The sequence below is a fragment of the Gobio gobio genome, assembly GCF_949357685.1.
Source record: "Gobio gobio genome assembly, chromosome: 3".
In the NCBI taxonomy this organism is placed as follows: domain Eukaryota; kingdom Metazoa; phylum Chordata; class Actinopteri; order Cypriniformes; family Gobionidae; genus Gobio; species Gobio gobio.
Genome location: NC_137099.1, coordinates 34,026,426 through 34,047,774, shown reverse-complemented (window position 1 = coordinate 34,047,774; position 21,349 = coordinate 34,026,426). Strand labels below are relative to the sequence as shown.

The following is a 21,349-nucleotide window of genomic DNA, read 5'->3' as shown; positions in this document are numbered from 1 at the left end:
AAAACCTTGTGGAGACTTAAAGAAAACGTTTGACCTCTGTCATTGCCAACAAAGCGTTTATAACAAAGTATTGAGATGAACTTTTGTTATTGACCAAATACTTATTTTCAACCTTCATTTGCAAATAAATTCTTTAAAAATCAGACAATGTGATTTTCTGGTTTTTTTTTCTCATTCTGTCTCTCATAGTTGAAGTGTACCAATGATGAAAATTACAGGCCTCTCTCATCTTTTTAAGTGGGAGAACTTGCACAATTGGTGGCTGACTAAATACTTTTTTGCCCGACTGTATATATATATACACACACACATACACTGATAAGGCATACTATGTTCAGGCATTATGACCATTTTCCTAATATTGTGTTGGTCACCCTTTTGCTGCCAAAACAGCCCTGACCCGTCAAGGCATGGGCTCCACTAGACACCTAAAGGTGTGCTGTGGTATCTGACACCAAGATGTTAGCAGCAGATCCTTTAAGTCCTGTAAGTTGCGAGGTGGGGCCTCCATGGATCGGACTTGTTTGTTCAGCACATCCCACAGACGCTCGATTGGATTGAGATCTGGGGAATTTGAAAGGCTAAGTCAACACCTCAAACTCGTTGTGCCTCAAACCATTCCTGAACAACTTTTGCTTTGTGGCAGGGCACATTATCCTGCTGAAAGAAGCCACAGCCACCAAGGAATACTGTTTCCATGGGTGTACATGGTCTGCAAAAATGCTTAGATAGGTGGTACATGTCAAAGTAACATCCACATGATGGCCTTCTTGCCTTCTTCCCATAGTGCATCCTGGTGCCATATGCTCCCCAGGTAAGCTACACAAACGCACCCAGCCATCCATGTGATGTGAAAGAAAATGTAATTCATCAGACCAGGCCACCTTCTTCTATTGCTCCATGATCCAGTTCTGATGCTCACGTGCCCACTGTTGGCGCTTTCGGTGGTGGTCAGGGGTCCTGACACCTTTCTATTAGAACCAGCATTAACTTCATGAGCAATTTGACTTACAGTAGCTCGTCTGTTTGATTGGACCACACAGGCCAGCCTTCGCTACCCCCGTGCATCAATGAGCCTTGGCCGCCCATGACCCTGTCGCCGGTTCACCACAATTTCTTCCTTTGGACCACTTTTATAGATACTGACCACTGTAGATCGGGAACACCGCACAAGAGCTGCAGTTTTGGAGATGCTCTGACCCAGTCGTCTAGCCACTTGCTGCCTAATATATCCCACCCACTAACAGGTGCCGTGATGAAGAGATAATCAGTGTAATCCCCTTCACCTGGTCATAATGTTTTACATGATCAGTGTATGAGTATGCATGTGTGTATATGTATATATGCACACACAGATGCACATGTACGCAAGCACATGCACGCGCACACACACACAGGTCTAGGTGGTTTACGGGGACATTCCTTAGGCGTAATGTTTTTTATACTGTACAAACCATATATTCTATCCATCTAACTCTACCCCTAAACCTACCCATAACACAAAACTTTCTGCAATTGTTTATTATGTTTATTTTGCTTCTTAAATTACAAGGACCTATCTTTCTCTTGATTTGGAAATGTGAGCAAAACCAAAGTATATTGACATGCTCACTTATATTTCAAGTATATCATAATATTTAATTTAGCTTGTGAAATTTAGCTTTCTCCAGAGATATAACATGGACCACACTTCTACAATTAAAAATATCAGACAGACCAAATATAATGAAATACACAAATGGCATGCACCTAAAGTTTGTGCACTTGTTGGGATATTGTATAGGAGGAAAACCTAATTAGTACAGCATGTTACATATATGTAGTTCAAATTGGAATGTTTCACTTTCTGCAAAGATTTATAGGAGTGAATTGGAATATGATGTGGATCTTCAGAAACGTGGCTTTAATAAAGACTAACTGGGAACAGAAATGACAACTGGCTTTCATCCCTCTCTATTTCACACCCCATTTTCTTTCTTCCTGAGAGTGAGGAACGAAGAGCAGTGAGAGAGAAAGTGTTGCATAGGCACATTAACAGACAGCACTGCCAGGGGTCCTGAAAGTCTTAAGAATATCAGGGAGTATGTGGCACTTTTCCAAGCCTGGTCTCAGCAGAAAACACTCTGCTAATTTATGCTCTCTTCCTTCTCACACAGTATGCTCAAACAAAGATGCAGACCCACACTATATCACACATCTGGATCTGGCCTGCCACATTCTTTGACCTCAGCACAAACAATCTATCACTTTGTGCAATGTTTCAATTGAAGGAAATTATTGCATACAAACTCAGAACCTTAGCAAACTGAAACACTGATGAATGCAGGAAATGGCAGAATAATCACTTGTCTTCACATTTTCAATATAACCGAATAACCACTTTTAAATTGCACGTTTATATGACACATATATGTTTCTACTAAACTGAATATGACATTTTTTTGGTCCCAAAATCTGTCAACATACACTACATGCAGTTTTTCCAAAAGTCTGAGACCACAAGTGAAAATGTCTCTATTTTTTTCCCTATTTTTACATTTTTTCATTACAATTTACATATTATATTATTAGCTATTTGAGTGAAATTTTACCTCACATGGACTCCACAAGTATTTGAAATATTTCTTTCTGACTTTCCCCCCCAGACTTTCAATGGGGTCTCAGACTTTTGGACCCCATTGTACATTATTATATTCGGCTATTTTTTTTCCCTTTTACTATTGAAAGCGTTTTTGACGCAGTATCATTCTGTATCGGTCTCACTGCACCATTGCTGCTCAATGCTGTCAGTTTTCTCCATACACACAATGAATGGAAACAGTCATCTGTCTTGGCTATAGAGGCCCAATCACTGTACTGTATCTAATTCATTCACTTGGTATTAGTATGTGCCTGGTGGCATTTATTTTGACAGCCCCTTTCCGATGAATAGAGAAATAGCATAGATCATCTCTCACAAACAAACGCAAAACTGAGACCAGTGTACATGACAATAAAAAAAGCACAAAGAAAATTTTTAACCATGTAATTCGAAGTAAAACCTTTATCGACGGCTGCGAAGGTCTTGTTTGTGCATCTTCCGTTCAAAGCAGACCGAGACTCACAGACACATGGGTGACCTATTTTTTACTGTGCATTCATTCTATGACTTCTCCCGCTAGAGCATGTGAAGGGCTGCATCATGCAGTGCAAAGAGGAGGTTTACTGACCATTGGGGGATTCACAGTGATTTTGACTCACCTTTTTCACCTGGGCTTCTTTAATTTTCTCTAGTGCCACACGGATTTTCTCAGCCTTCGCTTTGGCAGCCTGCTCCTCCTGTGGATGACATGATGACATGTTAACAAAGAAACACTCGCAGAGCATTACACCAGCAGTCTAACAGTTTCATTCATTACTGAGGTATGAAATCAGACAGGTGGATTTTCTGTTTTACACATATCCTCACTTACCTGCCCTCTCCAACATGCAGTCATCACATCCATTTCTGACCATTTAAAACAATCCTTAAACAAGTGCAAAGTCTCTGTATCTGATCAACCAGCAACCAGAGACACAAAAGGAAGTTAGGCGATCACTCTGCTCACGTTAAAGGTTTCCTTAGAGAAATGGCTGCTCATTCATTCAATACCAATTCAAGGAGATACACAGATTCACTGTCGCACCAGCTTGAATGTGTCAGAACCCCATTAACGAATGTTCTCAGCACAAACGGCAGGTATAACAAGACTATTTCACGGCCTGACAGGTACTTCCACCAGCTGAAGTTTCAGAGCTACTGCAGGAATGGCCTGGTGAAAATCATTTAAATAATCCGAAAAATCTGGAGGAACGTGAAGCCGAAATGAGAATTGGTCGCGACACAGAGATGAAAACGATTTCCCTCACATATCTTTACACCCAGAGTACCTTACACACAACTCTACTGCTCAACATTGGGAGGGGATTGAGACCTCCCCCTCTCTTTCTCTCTGTGAAACAGCTGCATGTCTCTGGTAGCGTGCCCAATCACAGGGTTTAATCCCTCTCACCAGCAGACCAAGCCGCCATCAACTATAAAAGACCCTCTCGTACCTCTTCTCCAATCAGAATGTACATACACTTCTCAGCAACCAATCAATTAGGTTCGTTTCTTTGACCTTCTTTCCACTAGCCAATAAAGTTGAGGCCAAATACAGATGATATTGTTCTCTGATCCTTTTTTTGTGGTTGTGGGAAAACACACTCCTTCTTTGGGGGGCACCGTGGGGATAAATTATATCTAGGCCTTGTATTTATTGTTTCATCCATTTATTAAAGAAAAAAAGTAAAGTTATTTGGAGGGGGTTTGAAAGGATGAGGATTTTATGTCAGGTTATGTTACCCCCTTACACCAGCTTTGATTATTATTATGCCACATTTTTTCTAACAGAACAGAGATGGGCAGATTAAGAAATACAAAGTCAGAGAAAGAGACAAATAAAGATCTCAATATGCAAAGAATGTGCAATGAAACGCATATGACGGGAGAGAGTGAGGAAGGAAAAAAGCAGGGTATATGAGTTATGAAAGACCAGCTTCTTTTTCTCGAATCATTGTCTACGGCAGATGCATATTTATGATGCAGAGAGACAGAGAGAGAGAGACAGAGAGAGCATGAACAAAAATTGGAGAGTTCTGCAAACAGCCAAAGCTCAGGCTTTGATAAAAAGCATTAAATTCCCTTTGAAGTCTTTTTTCCTTTCTCCGGTTCTCTCTGTTTGTGTTTGAGCAGTATGCAGTGAGCCCATCCAGAGTGAACAAAAAAGCAAACACTGTTTGAGAAGTCTGATGAAATCATGAGGAAATCAGAGTGTGATTTCAAGAACATCTTTGCTTCAGTTTGTATAAATGCATAATGCCTTTATCTAATGTCATGAAAAAAAAAAAAACTTAGATGACCGCTTTATATAAAGAAAAAACCTAACCCTAACTAAAAGGAGAAACTCATTATTTAATGCCATTTAAGACTGAAAATCAAATTCTGCGCTATTTCTAGGTCACTAGAAATTCTAGAGAAATTCTCAGAATAACAGATCACATTTTGCACACTACTAAACTAAGAAATTCTGAAATGAATTCAAAATAGTTATTTCTGTAAATATTTCATATACATGTAAACTTTAATATACTTACTATACGACAACAATAACCAGAAATAATGTTGTAATGCAGTATAATGCACTTCAGAAAATAATAAACCGTATCAATTGGGCTGTAGCACCGGCTTCATGGTTTAACAAAAGCTCACACATCCTTGAAAAATCAAAGTGGCGTCAGATTTAGATTCTTATTATTTAGCAACTCCACATGACAAAATGCCCTTAACCCACAATTCCCTGCACCTGCAAAAGGATTTACATTTGTATAACAGCATGGGAATTCCAATCGCATGCATATTAATATCTGTTCTCGGGAATACATTAAAAGCAAGAAGTTATTCAATACAAAGCTTTTTGTTGTTTTCAAATTAATATTTATTGGAAAACAAATACAAGGCTGTCTATGCTGCATGGCTAATAGAATAGATAGCTGACCCCCACAAATTCTGCCATTACTTAATCACCCTAATGTTGTTAAAATCCTGTATGATTTTCTTTCTTGTGTGGAACATAAATGATGATATTTTGAGAAATGTATCAGTTTCTTCCTCACAAAACTGTTTGGCTACCACTATTCTGCAAAATATCTTCTTTTGTGTTCTGCAGAAAGTAAGTCATACAGGTGTGGAATGACATAAGGGTGATAGAACTTACATTTTTGGGTGAAGTATCCCTTTAAAGGCACAATATGTCATTTTTGGAGCTAGAGGTTGCCTTGATTTTGCAAAAGTATGGGAGTTGTTGTCTTCACCTTTACAGGACTTGGGCAGAAATCATATTCATGGATGAGCTAATGTATTAAAGATGGGGTGGGGGGGCGTGGGTATCATGCTATATCATGCAATCTGAGTTTGTTCACACTGTTAAAGAGTTGGATTCTTATGATAAACATGGACAAAGTTTCAAATTATAATTTTTTTTGAGTATAGCCCTGTATGTCGTAATGGAGGGAGGAAAATCCTTGTATGGACACTTCTTCCGGAAAAGCGTGCCAAGGAGCGAAAGCACGACCATCATTCGGGTAACGCAAATGGAGAAGGATTTTTTTAACAATGTCACCAAAGAAGTGTGTTTTTGGTTGCAAGGGAAATACAACCTTGTTCAGCTTCCCAAAGAACCCAGCTTTAAGGGAACAGTGAATGCAGTTTGTTTTTCAAGTGTGTTCCTGGCATTTTTGGTGACGAATGTTTTATAAGCAAGGCCCGTTGGATTTTCAGATCATTGCAGGCGGTGAGGAAAATGCATCAAATGTGTGTGTTTTGTTGTAAGTGCATACAATGTAAACAACAGGAACGTAAAGTGAATCAAAAGTTATCCAGGGATAATGCGATGCAGCGGCATAACTTTGTTTTAGAAAGTGGGTGAGTGGGGGAAGTCATGAGAAGTCATGTTTAATGTGATAGTTTCATCCTTAACGTTACATCTCCTAACTATAGCATAATACAATATTGTCAGTCCCGAGATTCTTCAAAGGTCCAGTGGTAGAGCTTTTGTCAGGCGAGCATGTCTGAGGTTCGGTTCTGTGTTCGAATCCACCATCGTATAGTCTTTTTTCCTCATTAAAGGGTTAGTTCACCCAAAAAGGAAAATTCTGTCATTAATTACTTACCCTCATGTCGTTCGACACCCGTCAGACCTCCGTTCATCTTCAGACACAAATGAAGATATTTTAGTGTAAATCTGATGGCTCTGAAAGGCCTCCATTGGCTCAATGGCACGTTACACTCTCAAGACCCTTAAAAGGTACTAAAGACGTCATTACAAAGTCCATCTCACTACAGTGGTTCTAAAATAACTTTATGAATCGGCGACAATAGTTTTTGTGCGCAAAAAAACCCTAAATAACGACTTACATAGTGATGACGATTTCAAAACACGGCCTCATGAAGCTTCGAAGCGTTATGAATCAGTGAGCCGAATGATGATTCGGATCGCGTGTCAAACCGCCAAACTGCTGAAATTTGGCGATTCAAACCGCTGAATCGAGTCGATGATTCATAATGCTTCGAAGCTTCATGATGCCTTGTTTTGAAATCGTCATCACTGTGTAAGTCGTTATTTAGGGTTTTTTTGCGCACAAAAACTATTCTCGCCGATTCATAAAGTTATTTTAGAACCACTGTAGTGAGATGGACTTTATAACGACGTCTTTAGTACCTTTTAAGGGTCTTGAGAGTGAACCGTGCCATTGAGCCAATGGAGGCCTTTCAGAGCCATCAGATTTCAACTAAAATATCTTCATTTCTGTTCCGAAGATGAACGGAGGTCTGACGGGTGTCGAACGACATGAGGGTAAGTAAATAATTACAGAATTTTCATTTTTGGGTGAACTAACCCTTTAAAACCAAAGGTGTTCATCAGTGATTCTGTATCAAGAGCAGGGACACGTTTGTGTACATTTTATTTTGTGATTTAACCGGAACAAATATAGAGTCTATGATTCAATGACGTGTTGTGTGTGTGTGTGTGCGTGCACACGCGATTCTTTAGCTCCACGTATGATGTCATTGATAGGTGACGCATGGACATATGTCCTGGTTAAAATGGCTTATTTCTCTGGATTTAAACATTCTTGGAAACATTTGGAATAATGTACTAACATAAGTTCTTACACAAGTTAACAAATATACAACATTGTTCTAGTGGTATTTGGTTATTTTAAACCAAAAATCTTACATATTGTGCCTTTAAAATAATACTGTTTTATCACAAAGTAAGTCAAACTGTCTGTGATTCAATATATATTAAGGGAGTCACTATGTGATACAACACTACTTGTACCAATTTCACACATAAATTGTGGTATAAAAAACAAAGAATATGTAAAGCCGTTTCAGTTTGATATATGAGCTCTTGAAATGTCCTAAAATGAAATGATGTAAGTGATGAGCAGCCATTTCTTCAGGGAAACAGTGATAACTTTGATTGTGTGTTTCTGTTGGATGCCTTGGACACTATGTAGCTTAAAAAACCCAGCACATCTTTAAAAATACTTTTATATACTGAAAACCCCTAACTAGGATTTATTAAACGAGGAACAAAGAATTTTTGTAACTTTATCACTTTACATTAGTAATGCAAAACACAAACTCCTTCTACCTAGAATCTGTAAATGCTGACAACTGACCATTTTGAACTTGGAAACCTGACCTGAAATAAAGTAACAACAAAGAAATAATACATAAGCCAAGTTTTCTCGTCACAGAAAGTTGCTGTAGGTTTAAAACCGGAGGACGTAACATTATAGACCCTTTGGACTGGATGATCTGATTTCAACTTTAAATGGCACACATATGAAGATGGCAGCAAAGAGAGAAAAGAAAACAGAAGATACAACTCTTTAAAAATGTAAGAAGGCAGTGTGGGTGGAGCAAAGTGTCAAGTCTGGCTAGAAGACTGAGGTTAAAAGGCTTTCTGTGGACATATGAACCAAAAACATGCAGAGAAAGGAAAAAAGAAGCAAGCGAAAGGAGGCGTCACCTTGGTCAGCAGGTGAGAGGGTTTTCCTGCAATGTTTTTCAGAATCAGAGAGGTCTCCCTGTCCAGATACGAGTGCTTCATGGTGCAGGGAAAAGACAAACAGAGATTAATAAGTGCAATGATTACTGTGATTTAAAAAATTATAGAAATACATACTTGATTGTGGAAAAGCATAGAAAGTGTGGAAGCGCCTGAGCATCGATTATTCAAAATCAGAAAGAGGTGGCATATAAAAGTGTGGAGGGAAAACAAATATATATATATATATATATAAATAAATAAAAAACTGTCAACAAACAACAAAATACTGTGATCATAGTTTTCTTATGCTAAGTCTCCTGAGGTCCTTTTGTAATCATAATGATGACGATATGAATCCTGGAATTATCACAGGTATGCTAAGATCCAGTATTTTGAGAATTAACATACTGTGTACCGTACACATATTCTTTACCCCAGTCATGCACACACACACGCACACACGCACACGCGCACACGCACACACACACACTTACAGTCCTTTGATCCACCTCCCCCTCCTGTGAGGTGAAGTCAAGATGCCGTCTGGTAGCTTTACCATTGGCCCTTCGCAGTGAGACATGCTGGGAAAAGGGGTGGGGGGAGGTAGTGACATCACATACAAAACAGGTGCAAACATAAACACATTAATCATGCAAGCAGACAGTGCAAAACGAGGCATGCACATGCAGGGGTCAATATATGCTGTTACTCTGGTAAAACATTAAAGGAATGTTAGGGTTTAATACAATCTAATCTCCATTTAAATCGATATTATGCTGCAAGAACAGAAATTAATTTGGACTTGTGCCTCAGTTTACAGTATTGGACGTACAATGGAAGTCTATGGGGCAAGTTCTAATTTTGTTAATGGGATAGCTCACCGAAAAAAATCTGTCCTCATTTACTCACCCTCATAAGACTTTGGCATATTTTTGGAAAACAAATGACAAAATACACTAAATTTCACTACATTTTTCTTAATTTTTTCAACTAAATATCCAAATAAATATAATTATTAAACTAAATTAACCATATAAACTAAATTACTGATCTAACTAATGATCTAAAGCCCACACTGTCACTGAATGATAATTGAAATGAACTGATGACATCACCGTTTTCTCCGGAAAGGCTATACAGCTGAAAAAAATTATGTTGCATTATTTTGCTGTTTAACACTGTAAAGCTGCTTTGAAACAATCTGCATTGTTAAAAGCGCTATATAAATAAAGTTGACTTGACTTGACACATTTTTTAATATTCTGTCATCATTTTGGTCTATCCACTGAAAGTCCACGTGGGTTAGCCCAAATCTTCAGAAGAGCCTCAATTGAATTATATGATCGAACAACTTTAATTTATGCTTTTATTCACATATAAACAGTGATCAAAGCACATACATAGAGCATTAAATGTAGTAAACACAAGCTCAACTGTATACTTGCTTGACACATGAGATGGACAAAAATTATGATAGAATATTATATCGTGAAGGTGAGTAAATGATGACAGAATTGTAATTTTTGGGTGAACTATCTCTTTAAATGGGCTTGTATGTAAATGTAAAGTTTTCAAAATGATCATTTTTGTGGTGAACACAGGCAGATTAACTTCTAGTTATGCATTACCAATGCAAATCATGTGGGTGCGAGTGAGTTCCAACCATGTTATCAATAATTTGCAGATAGTTACGTCATGTCTCTTCTTTAGTATCCTTGCACATACTGTGCAAAAATTACTAGCTTTATGTGATCATCACAGTTTTGACAGATTGTAAGCAATTTCATTGCCATTTGACACATTTAATTCCAGTTTTTTGGCGTTACTTTAGAAACAGTAAGTATTTTAATATTTACTGTGTTGCACTGCCTAATCAGATTAAATTCTTTTTTCATATCTTTACTGTAAACATGCTTTTTCCTTTTCTTTGTTTTTTTATTATTATTAAAATGCCCCTATAATGCCACTTCATAATTTTGTTTTGGAGGTCTCCTACAATAGATTTACATGCATCAAAGGTAAAAAACAACTAAAATGTTCTCATAATATACATTGCACATCACCTCATTTCTCAAAGAGTCTAATCATGGTTAGTTCAAAGATTCAGTCTCTCTATACCTCTCCTTTCAGAGAGCTACTCTGCTCTGATTGGTTAGACGGCTCAGTCAGTTGCATTTGGTCTACCGCAAATCTGAATTTTAGCTCTGGAGGCTTCCTCAGTGCTTGTAAAACAGAGTACAGAATGTTTGTAATCAAGCAGACCTTGGCAGCCATTGACTACCATAGTATTTTTCCCCCACTATGGTAGTCAATGGCTGCCGAGATCTGCTTTGTTACAAACATTCTTCCAAATATATTCCTTTGTGTTCAGCAAAACAAAGACATTTATACAATTTGAGAGTGACTAAATAATGACGTTTTAGTTTTGGGTGAACTATCCCCTTAATTCTTTCTTTTAGGAGACAATATTATCAAAGTTCATATTTGATATGCACTTTGATATTTGACATTTTTACAGACCTTTTACATTCACAAACAGCTATATTGCACATTGCATGAAAGGTAATATTTAAAAAAAATAAAAACAGAATAGGGGCACTTTAACTCTAAGGCTTCCCTTTAACAATCCTCAATCCTCCTCCATTGTTTCATTCCATACCATGGGTTTTCAACCTTTACAGACCAATGGACCCCCACCCCAGCCAGACACTCAAGCAACCTATAGACCCCCAATATATAGACTACACTCTTAGAGAAAAAAAGGTATAATGGATTTCTATATAGACCCCTAGAGTTCTTGACTCTATAAGGTTCTATATGAGGAGAAATGTTTTAATTGTCTTAAATGATGGCATAATACTTTTTTTTTTTTTTCTTGTGATAAAGTAGGATTAAGAACGGTTTCATTCATAACAATCAAAATTGAAATAAAAAAATATTTGAAACAAAAGTCCCTGACAGGACCTTTTAAGGTTCTATATAGAATCTTTTTTTCTAAGAATGAAAAAGATCAGTATAATCAAATTCAAATAATCTCACAGTACTTTTTTAGTGTAAGCATACAGTACAACAACAAAGATGTTACCAAAACAAACACATCATGCATTTAAATGAGTTAGAGTAGCATAGTCATGTTGCATAGCAGGTGTTATTGTCACACCGTAATGTTTATAGTGATCATGTACAGCACAATGTGTGTGCCTCTACATGTCACGTAATATTGTCATGCAAACTGCAGCAGCGATTTGTGCACGCATTCTCTTTCACACACAGACATGAAATGCTATCACATTGTTCCATCTGTGAAAATGCTAGTTACTTCTAAAACCACAGTATGTATTTACAGCTTTGTAAAGTGTCAGGGTCTGTACATCCTGGTGCGGATGAGCAATGCTGTGGTTAGAAGAGTGGCGTAATAACATCTCTGTTTTATCGGATTGTCTTCCCAGGTTCTACCAGCAGTACTGAAGAACTATAAAAGCTGAGTGTGCCTGCTTTGTATGAAATTGGTTGTATATGAGTGGGCATGTTTTCGTGAAATATCAGGACACAAATGTGTATAATGACATGGGTATGACATAGGTATTACAAAAAGAGGGTGAAATATGAGGACGTTCCCCATGTCCTCACTTTTCAAAATGCTTATAAATCACACAGAACAAGTTTTTTTTCACAGAAAGTGAACTGCACAGTCTCCTGTGAGGGTTAGGTTTAGGGGCAGGGGCAGTGTAAGGGGATAGAAAATACGGTTTGTACAGTATAAAAACCATTACGCCTATGGAATGTCCTCACATTTCACAAAAACAAACATGTGTGTGTGTGTGTGTGTGAGAAGTATGTGGGAAGCCAAAAGATGACTCAGCTTTAATGATTCCATGGTGAATTCAGTGAAACCTTGATCATCACATTTCCCAAAACCACAATACAGACTTTGCCCTCAGCAAAAGAACAAGCAACTTCTATGAATAGAACTGTGTGTGTGTGTCTGGGTCACAGGGAATGTTGACTGTCCAAGTAAAGAAGCCGTCTTTGTTCTAAAGTGTTTCGTGAATAACAGGATAAACAATTTAAATGGTCAATGAATCTTTGTAGCAATTAGACTGACAGTAAGACATTTATTCAAAATAGAATGATGACGAAGACTAATTCTTTTCCCGTCTGAAGTCACGCAGACAGGAAAATATTTTTTTTTCTCTTAAACGCCCACATATACACACCAACATCCACATTAAGAAACTCCTAACTAGCGATTTGTACTAAACTAAGTATTAAAGTCAACATGACCCTATTGTTTGATGCACTCTTATTTTCAACGATTCATCTGTTTTATTACATGAAAATGTTTTAGTCATTGTAAGCTTTAATAAAAATAAAAAAAAAACCTTCTGACATATTTTTCTTTTTAAAATATTACTAAGCAGTTTTGTTATAATAATTTTTTCCCCACAAAATAATTCAAAAAGATTATGCTAAACTACTAGTAAATGTTCAATCTTTCATTTCATTCTTCAAATTAGACATTTTCTTCATTATGATATCACGATAGTTTGAAATTTGTGACTTTATTTACACCAAAAATATCTAAATAAATTTTAACGCAGAAATCAAAAATTCTCATCATAGAAGAGGTACATTTAAGTCACTGTATGTATTAATTGCATATTTAAAGGTGCAGTGTGTAATATTTATGAGGATCTATTGACAGCAATGGAATATAATATAATATACATAACTATGTTTTCAGTGGTATATAAAGACCTTACATAATGAACCGTTATGTTTGTATTGCCTTAGAATGAGCCATTTCTATCTACATACACCGCGGGTCCCCTTACATTGAAATCGCCATTTTGCGCCGCCATGTTTCTACAGTAGCCCTAAACGGACAAACTGCTCTAAAGAGCGCTAGCTACTCTCTGCTGTCTCAGACGATGACATCTTTGTCCTGTGTCGGCCAACGTAGCATCTCTATGCGCTTCGAAAGGGAGGGGTGAGCGGTTGCAATTCGCAACCTCATTGCTAGATGCCGCAAAACTTTACACAGAGCACCTTTAATGTATTTTTAAATAATTAAAAAGTGCATTCAGTAGTTATTTAGCTAGCCTTGGCATTGCTGTTCTTTGTGATCTTTAAGTACAGATACCACACTTTTTAAATGTACTGAATGCAACTAGATCTGAAGAAAGGAAACTGTAAAATAGATTCTGAACCATTGACAATATTCATGTTGACTTTATACTTGGAATATCTAAACTGGAGTTGTGAGATTACGGTAGGCAACATTCTATGTGGTAAAGGGACCAGACCTGATTTATCAGACCCTGTGCTGACTGACAATGCCTCTCTATCATTTTCTTTTGTGGATATTTATTTTCTGGTGTTGTGCTTCAGATTTAAGCCCCTCACATCTGCTTTGTCTCACTCTGCTGAAATTTCTCACAGTGAGAAGCTCTTCTATACCTCTGGTCTTTTATGGACAAACTGTCATGTTTACTGTCCAGTTCTTCTTAAGGTGACGATACACGGGGCAACTTTTTTGAGCAATGTTGCTTGGGCACTTTCCCATATGGAATGGGCAACAAATTTCTATCTTGATACTTTGGTCTATGGTCCTGTGGACCTGTGGTCTCACATGGTTACCCGTTGACGAAAACATTGCCAAGCAACATTGCTCAAAAAGTTGACCCATATATCATCACCTTTAGAGTCTGAAATCTAAGTGCCAGCTAGGAAATAATTCAAAATGAAAAAGAGTGAAAAAAGATTTAATATCATGTTTGTGTGTGTGTTACCTCTGTACTAGTCTGGCTTTGGTTCGGATTCTGTGACTGTGCCTCATTCTCCTGCCCTCGAATATCCAGAGAGTCCATGCTGGATGCCGAGGCAGAGTTGACACTTGACCTGGACGAATGACCGATCGAGCGAACTTCCTGGTCACTGACCGTACCAACCGATCCTGTACGCCGATGATGTGTGTTAGAAGGCGGGTGTGAGAGAGTAGCAGATGTATATGAGGAGGAAGATGACGAGGAAGATTCCGAAGTCTGCTTTGCTGCCTCGTCCATGCTCAGGGACGCCTTTTCTAGCTGAGCGGTGATGTCATCCAGGGAAAAGTTGGAGGCCAGGGGCCGTGACTGACTGCTGCCACCGCGTACGGTGGAGGCGGGAGAAGCTCGGGTGCTACTGCTGGTGCTTCCTCCGCTGCTGCCCCCTCCGGTGTGTTTGGTGCTGGCCGAACGGCCTGTCGGCCTCTGTCTAGATTTGCCATCTGAGGTCTTGCTCATGGGTTTGCTGAGCTCTTGTTCTATTGAACACAGGTCAGCCATGAGAGCGTCCAGGTCCACCGTCTCACCCTGGTTAATGGCTTCTACAAGGATAGATAGAGGACAATTTGAACTCATACATATGCTACAGTTCAAACATTTGGAGTCAGTATGTTTAAAAAAAAAAAGAAATTAATACTTTAATTCAGAAAGGACGTCCCAGTAAAGAAAGGAACTAAACTATAGCTACAACCATTTTGCTGTTATGATAATAAACCATTAAAATTGCAATATGTCAAAACACCACCATATTAGACACATGTGAGGACATTTTGAGTGATAAAGAATGTTGAGTAAACAGAGGTGGTGTGTGTCTGTGTGTAGTCTAACCATTGATGTTGTACATAGAGAAACGGTAGGAGAAATTGGCCAGGTTTGTTTCCTGTCTGAGAGGAGCTTTCTGGACTTTCTCAGGACGCCCGTCATCCAAACTCTACATTAGAGGGTGAGAGGGGAAGGTGAGATTAGGTAAGAAGAGAGAGCTAAATCATGAATATAATCATTAATACAATACATCAATACAATAAAATGAAAATAAAGTATCTGAATTACTAAGGGGGTAATAAAGCCCCTCTGAAGCAAATCGATGGGTTTTTGTAAGAAAAATATCCAATTTCTAGTCATATGCTAGTTATATTTCACAAGTTTAATACAGAACGCGGTCTGGCGGAAGCTAGATATTTTACTTTATAAAGTTTCAAATATGGATATTTTCTTACACAAACGCATCGCTTTGCTTCAGAAGGCCTTTATTTACCCCCCAGAGCCGTGTGCAGTACGTTTATGATGGATGGATGCACTTTTTTGAGCTTCACACTCATTATAAAGCTTGGAAGAGGATATTTATTAATATAACTCTGATTGTGTTCATCAGAAAGAACAAATTATATACAACTAGGATGGCTTGAGGGTGAGTAAATCATGGGATAATTTTAATTTTTAAAGTGAACAAAGCAGAAAAATTTATATTCATAAATTATATTAAAATGCCCATACACTTGTACGTTTCTCTTAATTTGCATGGCTTGTCCAGGTCTAGAAATCTTTTAGAATCATTTTTGAAAATCACTTTGCCAAAGTGGCGGATTTAAATCATTTTAATTCATCTTCAGGCCTCCTTGAAAGTCTGCTGAGGTCCCCTAGTTGAAAAAAGCACTGCATTAAATGACAGTAAAGGTAATCTAAAAATTGGGGAAATGAGCATGTACAAATACATATTCAATATTGGCCTATACTGACAAAAAAACTATAACCAATAACTGATATGGTACATATGGTACAATTGATATTGTGAACCTTTATGCATCCCTCAACACAATTAATTACATTAATAAAATAAATTGCATATATAAATATTTTCTGAGAAAAGCCCCCGAAGTAAAGATAATACATCATATTAAAAATATAATACATCACAATAATCACACTGAGTGAGAGTGTGTCACCTGTGTGAGTTTGTCCAGTTCTCCCAACCAGGCGCCAAACATCTTGTCCAGATCCTGATCCTCCTTATCGCTGTCTTCTTCAGCAGCATGATCCAGCTCATCATCTGATACCTGCTCCATATCTGCTGTAAGAACACACACCCTCAGTTACATGATACAGCCAATGAGGAGTCAACGAGTGTGCCATGTCCACATCAACAAGTCTAAACACACAGACCATCACATATATTACACCCTGATGACAAAGCACACCAAATATTAAGATTGACTTGTTGGGTTTGATGCGTCTCATCAACACAATTAGGTGTTGTTTCAGTTGAAGTGTGAACTGAAGGATGACGCACATCACAGGTTGTCATGATGACTGATTTCGCTTCCACTTATGTAACCCAGTGTATGATATTCATCTCTCTCTCTCTTTCTCTCTCTCTCTCTCTCTCTCTCTCTCTCTCTCTCTCTCGCTCTCACATCACCATGGCAACCTTCAAATCTCTCTTTTAAATGAGGGTTGTGATATGACACCTTCCAATCTGCATTTGACACTGCAATCCCTTAGAACATCTGTCTGGCATACATATATAATATATATATATATATTTTGTTTTGTATATTTTGTATATATGTATATATATACAAAATATGCAATTTTCCCCCTTATCATATATTTTCTGGCACTTTGAGTGATAATCTCTGCGTAAAGTAAGTCATTATTTCAAGGTTGCCTTCTGAGAGGGTGTGATGTGGTTGTTATGGTAACCTCAGCTCTGTCTCAAAGACTGGCATAGTTGCTATAGCAACCCTCTCTAGATCTCCCATTATCAGGTTTTACCCCCATCATTGCCATGACAACCCCTGCTGTATTTTCTGATGAAAATTATGTTGATTACTGGCTAATGTATTAAAATGACTTCTGTGTTATTTACAAGTATTACAAGTGATACTACACTGCATCAAGCACACAGTAGCACACACAGATCAACAAAACATGCTAATTTCGACTTTGAGATCAGCATTAAGGTTTCAATGCAGTGCAATAAAATCATATTTTAGCTTGATATAAACACTACTATCAAGGGAATGCTGGGTGTGTGTTAGTAGTAATGACCTCAATAGAACAGAGATGTGAGGGTGTGAGGCGATGGCCGCCCTCTAGTGGACAGTAAAGTAACTGCTGTACAGTCACAACTGGGACTCAAACAAAAACACTTGAGTCAGCACGTGTGTAAGCAAAGCTTTTCATGCTGAGTCAGGGTTGGGTGAATGGACAATCGATGAACTTCACTGAACAACTACCGGATGAGTCACAAACTATGCAAAGACGCATATTTATGACAGATACACAGATTCACTTTCACTATCAGTAGGAGATACCATTATCAAGAGACAATCACGATTACATGTAATATATACACACACATGGTTAATTGTGTTACATTACAAGTGTTGTGTTACAGTCTAATTATGCATTTAAGTACTGTGTGATAATAATAGGATTGGGATTTGGTTTAGGGCTAGTTGCATGTAATTATGCACAATTTATAGTTATTACTACAGTATAGGGCTGTAATCTCCCAGTCGATTAGTCGATTATTGGTCGATACGTTCTGGCTCGACCAAAATTTTGATTGGTCGATTTTTTTGCAGCGTTCATTTAATTAGTTTTTGCCGCGTTCATTTAATCAGTTTTGCTGCGCCGCGTTCATTTAATCAGGTGGAAAGCACTAATTGCTAATGGGGGTGTTTTCAGAGCATCCCTGTTTCACAGGTATCAGTCTGCCTTCAGAACACCCCCATTGTTTTCACTTCTTTTGGATTAGCCCAACCAACTGGCGAAGAGAAGTCTCTCGCCCGTCCTTTGTTTTTCATTCCCCGCTGGCTCAAACGCACGCCCATAGCGGTAAACTTGAGGAACGCCCATCAACATACACATGAGGGGAAGCCTCACAACACCACGCTTCAGTCGTGCCGCAAAAGTGGATCTGTACTGTCCGTTTTGCCGCGTTCATTTCATCAGTTTTGCCGCGTTCATTTCATCAGTTTTGCCGCGCCGCGTTCATTTCATCAGGTGGAAAGCACTAATTGCTAATGGGGGTGTTTTCAGAGCACCCCTGTTTCACAGGTAACAGACTGTCTTCAAAACACCCCCATTGTTTTCACTTTTGGATTAGCCCAACCCACTGGAGAAGAGAGACAGATTGAAGAAGGCTAGTTTTCTGTAACTTATATTATTTATTTAATTGTGAGAGCGTTTTTTCTGCTCTTGATCTGGCTTGTTTAATAAATATTCATTTTTTATTAAAGTGGACGTGCCTTTTGTGTTTAAGAGTAAAAGCTTTAAGTTAATAGTCTATTCGTGTCTCAGCCGTGAAGCTGAGCTCAGCTCCTGTTCGAGCTGCACAGAGCGGCTGCAATTTTACTGTCTGTCAGTTATTATAATACATATGACAAAAACAATTGTCTAAATTATGTTGCATATTCCTCAAAAGTTCTTGTGATGATATCTAGTTGACAATAGTACTATATTTTGGGAAATCATAGGCTATGATATTGCGCAGGTGCACGTGATGCAACGCTGTCAGAGCCGACAGACTCGCGTGTCAGACTCATTTCAGTGCAAAATAATCAGCTCAAAAACTATTTAATATACTGCAAATAGCCTACTAGTTTTTTATGTTTATTTATAATTCATTTATGCAGACAACAAGGCTACCAAGTACTGCGCACAGTGCGCAGCTAATTAATTTAACGTTTTTTTTCCTAACGTCATTTTTAGTCGATTTTTAGTCGAAAATTTCAGGACTTCAGTCGACCAAGATTTTCTTTGGTTGATTACAGCCCTACTACAGTAACAAGTGTAACAAGGACATTGTAAAATAAAGGGTTACCCACATATTATATATTTATTATTACACACAATTCTAGACTGTATAAACCCTAACAGACAACATTCTCAACATCTTTTTCACTTTCTCACACATCGCATGCCTTATGGGGCCCCGGAGAGCAGAGATGATCCCTCAGGGATTCGGAGCTCACCTTAACCCTATAATGACCCCCTTCAATCTTTGATCCAACAAGGGTGTGTTTGGAATGTATGTACCAAGCTTTATCTTAGCTTCAACACAAAGTTAAAAAACATTTACATAGAATTTTTTTTTGATCAGAAATCAGAATTACATATCCCAGTGAGCCATGAAATAAACTACACCAACCAAAGTCGAAATATACACTACCGTTCAAATGTTTAAGAACAATTAATTGTTTTTGTTACTTATGCTCACCAAGGAAGCATATGCTATAACTCTGTCTGACGCACCCACCCCCCTAGCCTAGCTTAGCACAAGGACTGGAGGTATATGGCTCCAGCTAGCCTACTGCTCAATAAGTGACAAAATAACGGCAACATTTTCCTATTTAGATGTTATGATGTGTATAGTCACAGCATGTACAGATAACAAGGTTACATGAGACACAGCCGTCTATAAACGTATACATACTGGGGACTATATTAATAGCAACTGCATTCCCGGAAAACTTGCGCAGTGTGAACACCACCAGACTGGACAAAGAGATCTGATGGAGATATGAGCTGTGTGTCATCTAAAGCTTCTAGATCCAGTCACTGGTCGAAAAATACGTTTGGACTCTTGTTGTATCAAAAGTTATAAGATTTTTTTTTTAGTTTCATTATTCGAGACGCTATTGTAAGTTGCTTTTTGAAAGGGACATTTCGAGACTCACCACAAAATGTAATAAAATGTGGCTGTCAAACGCAAAAACGTAGAGTGAACATAGCCTTACTGACACCAACGTTGAGCGGTATTGCAATGAGCTATTATAGGTAGTTATGTCATTTAGACCTTGAGTAAAATGACTGTGAGAACGGTTCTCCAGGGATTCTTGAGATTAGCCTGACTTCGTAACCCCATCAAGGTAGCTGTACTAACACACAAACAAAAAACAAACACTGTCAGAGTCCTGGTGTTTTCTAACAACACAGTCCTGCTGACATCCACTTTAACAGATCTCAGATTGGCAGGAGACACTAAACTGAACGTTTTAACCATTACTATTATGAGATGGTTTTAGACACCCCAGGGAGAGCTGCATCTTCCAGGGTTTGCATATGCAAGTCCAGTGACATGATATAATCAGAGCCCGTTAGACTCGTTCTCAAAGGTTCAATGTACTTAATTCAGTAGACTGAGTCTTGCAAATATATAATTTCATCCCTCCTGCTCTGTCTCACTGCTTTCAGATCAGCAGGATGCTAATGACGCCTTCAGTCACTCTACTGCAAACGGCCACCGTTCTGCATAATCAGTCAAGCACAAAGAGGATAGATAAAAAGAGAGAGAGGGAATGAGAGGGGAGTGTTTGGGACAAAAGGAGATTTTGCAGAATTATGAAACCGTAGAAAATAATAATAAAAATAAAAAAATAGGTGGAGATATAAAAGAGTGCAGAGGGAAATTAGAGAGGTGTGTTATCCTGGCACCCTGTTGCTTAACAGCTGCTGATTTAGACTAAGCTCTGCTAAGCTCTCTCTCTCACACACAATAGTTATGGTACAAAACAGACATGAAATTCATTCTTCGTATTTCATCTGCCACTACACACCACCAAAAAAAAAAAAATTGTGGGTCATTCTATGAAATTAATGCCATTTATATTTTGGAAGGGTGATTTTTAACGTAAGTATATCTTTATAATAAACCAAATTGTGCCATTTAAAGCTTATATAATATATGAATAAAAATGTTGGGATATTCTAAATGTGACAAAGGTGGAAGATTTTAAATCAAAATGCCTGCTGTTATGACATAATTAGCATTCAGGAGTCAACAATATGATAAATAAAAAGTAGAATATGTTAAATAAATATGTTTTGTGAGAGGGTGATACTTTATGACTCTTATCTAATTATACATGTTAATTGAGAGTAGAACTTGCAAACATT

The 21,349-nt window shown here is 38.0% G+C and overlaps 1 protein-coding gene across 4 annotated transcripts in view; it reads right to left on the bottom strand.

Moving 5' to 3' along the window:
• Nucleotides 1-21,349, bottom strand: part of raph1b (Ras association (RalGDS/AF-6) and pleckstrin homology domains 1b) — a 62,317-nt gene that overhangs the window by 11,479 nt on the left and 29,489 nt on the right. The window contains exons 3-8 of one of the 4 annotated variants that reach the window (XM_079812908.1): nucleotides 16,390-16,514; nucleotides 15,275-15,377; nucleotides 14,414-14,988; nucleotides 9,116-9,202; nucleotides 8,601-8,675; nucleotides 3,241-3,318 (exon numbers count right to left, since the gene is read on the bottom strand). In XM_079812908.1, coding sequence (XP_079669034.1) covers nucleotides 3,241-3,318; nucleotides 8,601-8,675; nucleotides 9,116-9,202; nucleotides 14,414-14,988; nucleotides 15,275-15,377; nucleotides 16,390-16,509 — 1,038 coding nt within the window. In that variant the 5' untranslated portion in view covers nucleotides 16,510-16,514. The remainder of the gene's footprint in view (nucleotides 1-3,240; nucleotides 3,319-8,600; nucleotides 8,676-9,115; nucleotides 9,203-14,413; nucleotides 14,989-15,274; nucleotides 15,378-16,389; nucleotides 16,515-21,349) is intronic. The other 3 variants (XM_079812905.1, XM_079812906.1, XM_079812907.1) reach the window with 3 other exon arrangements.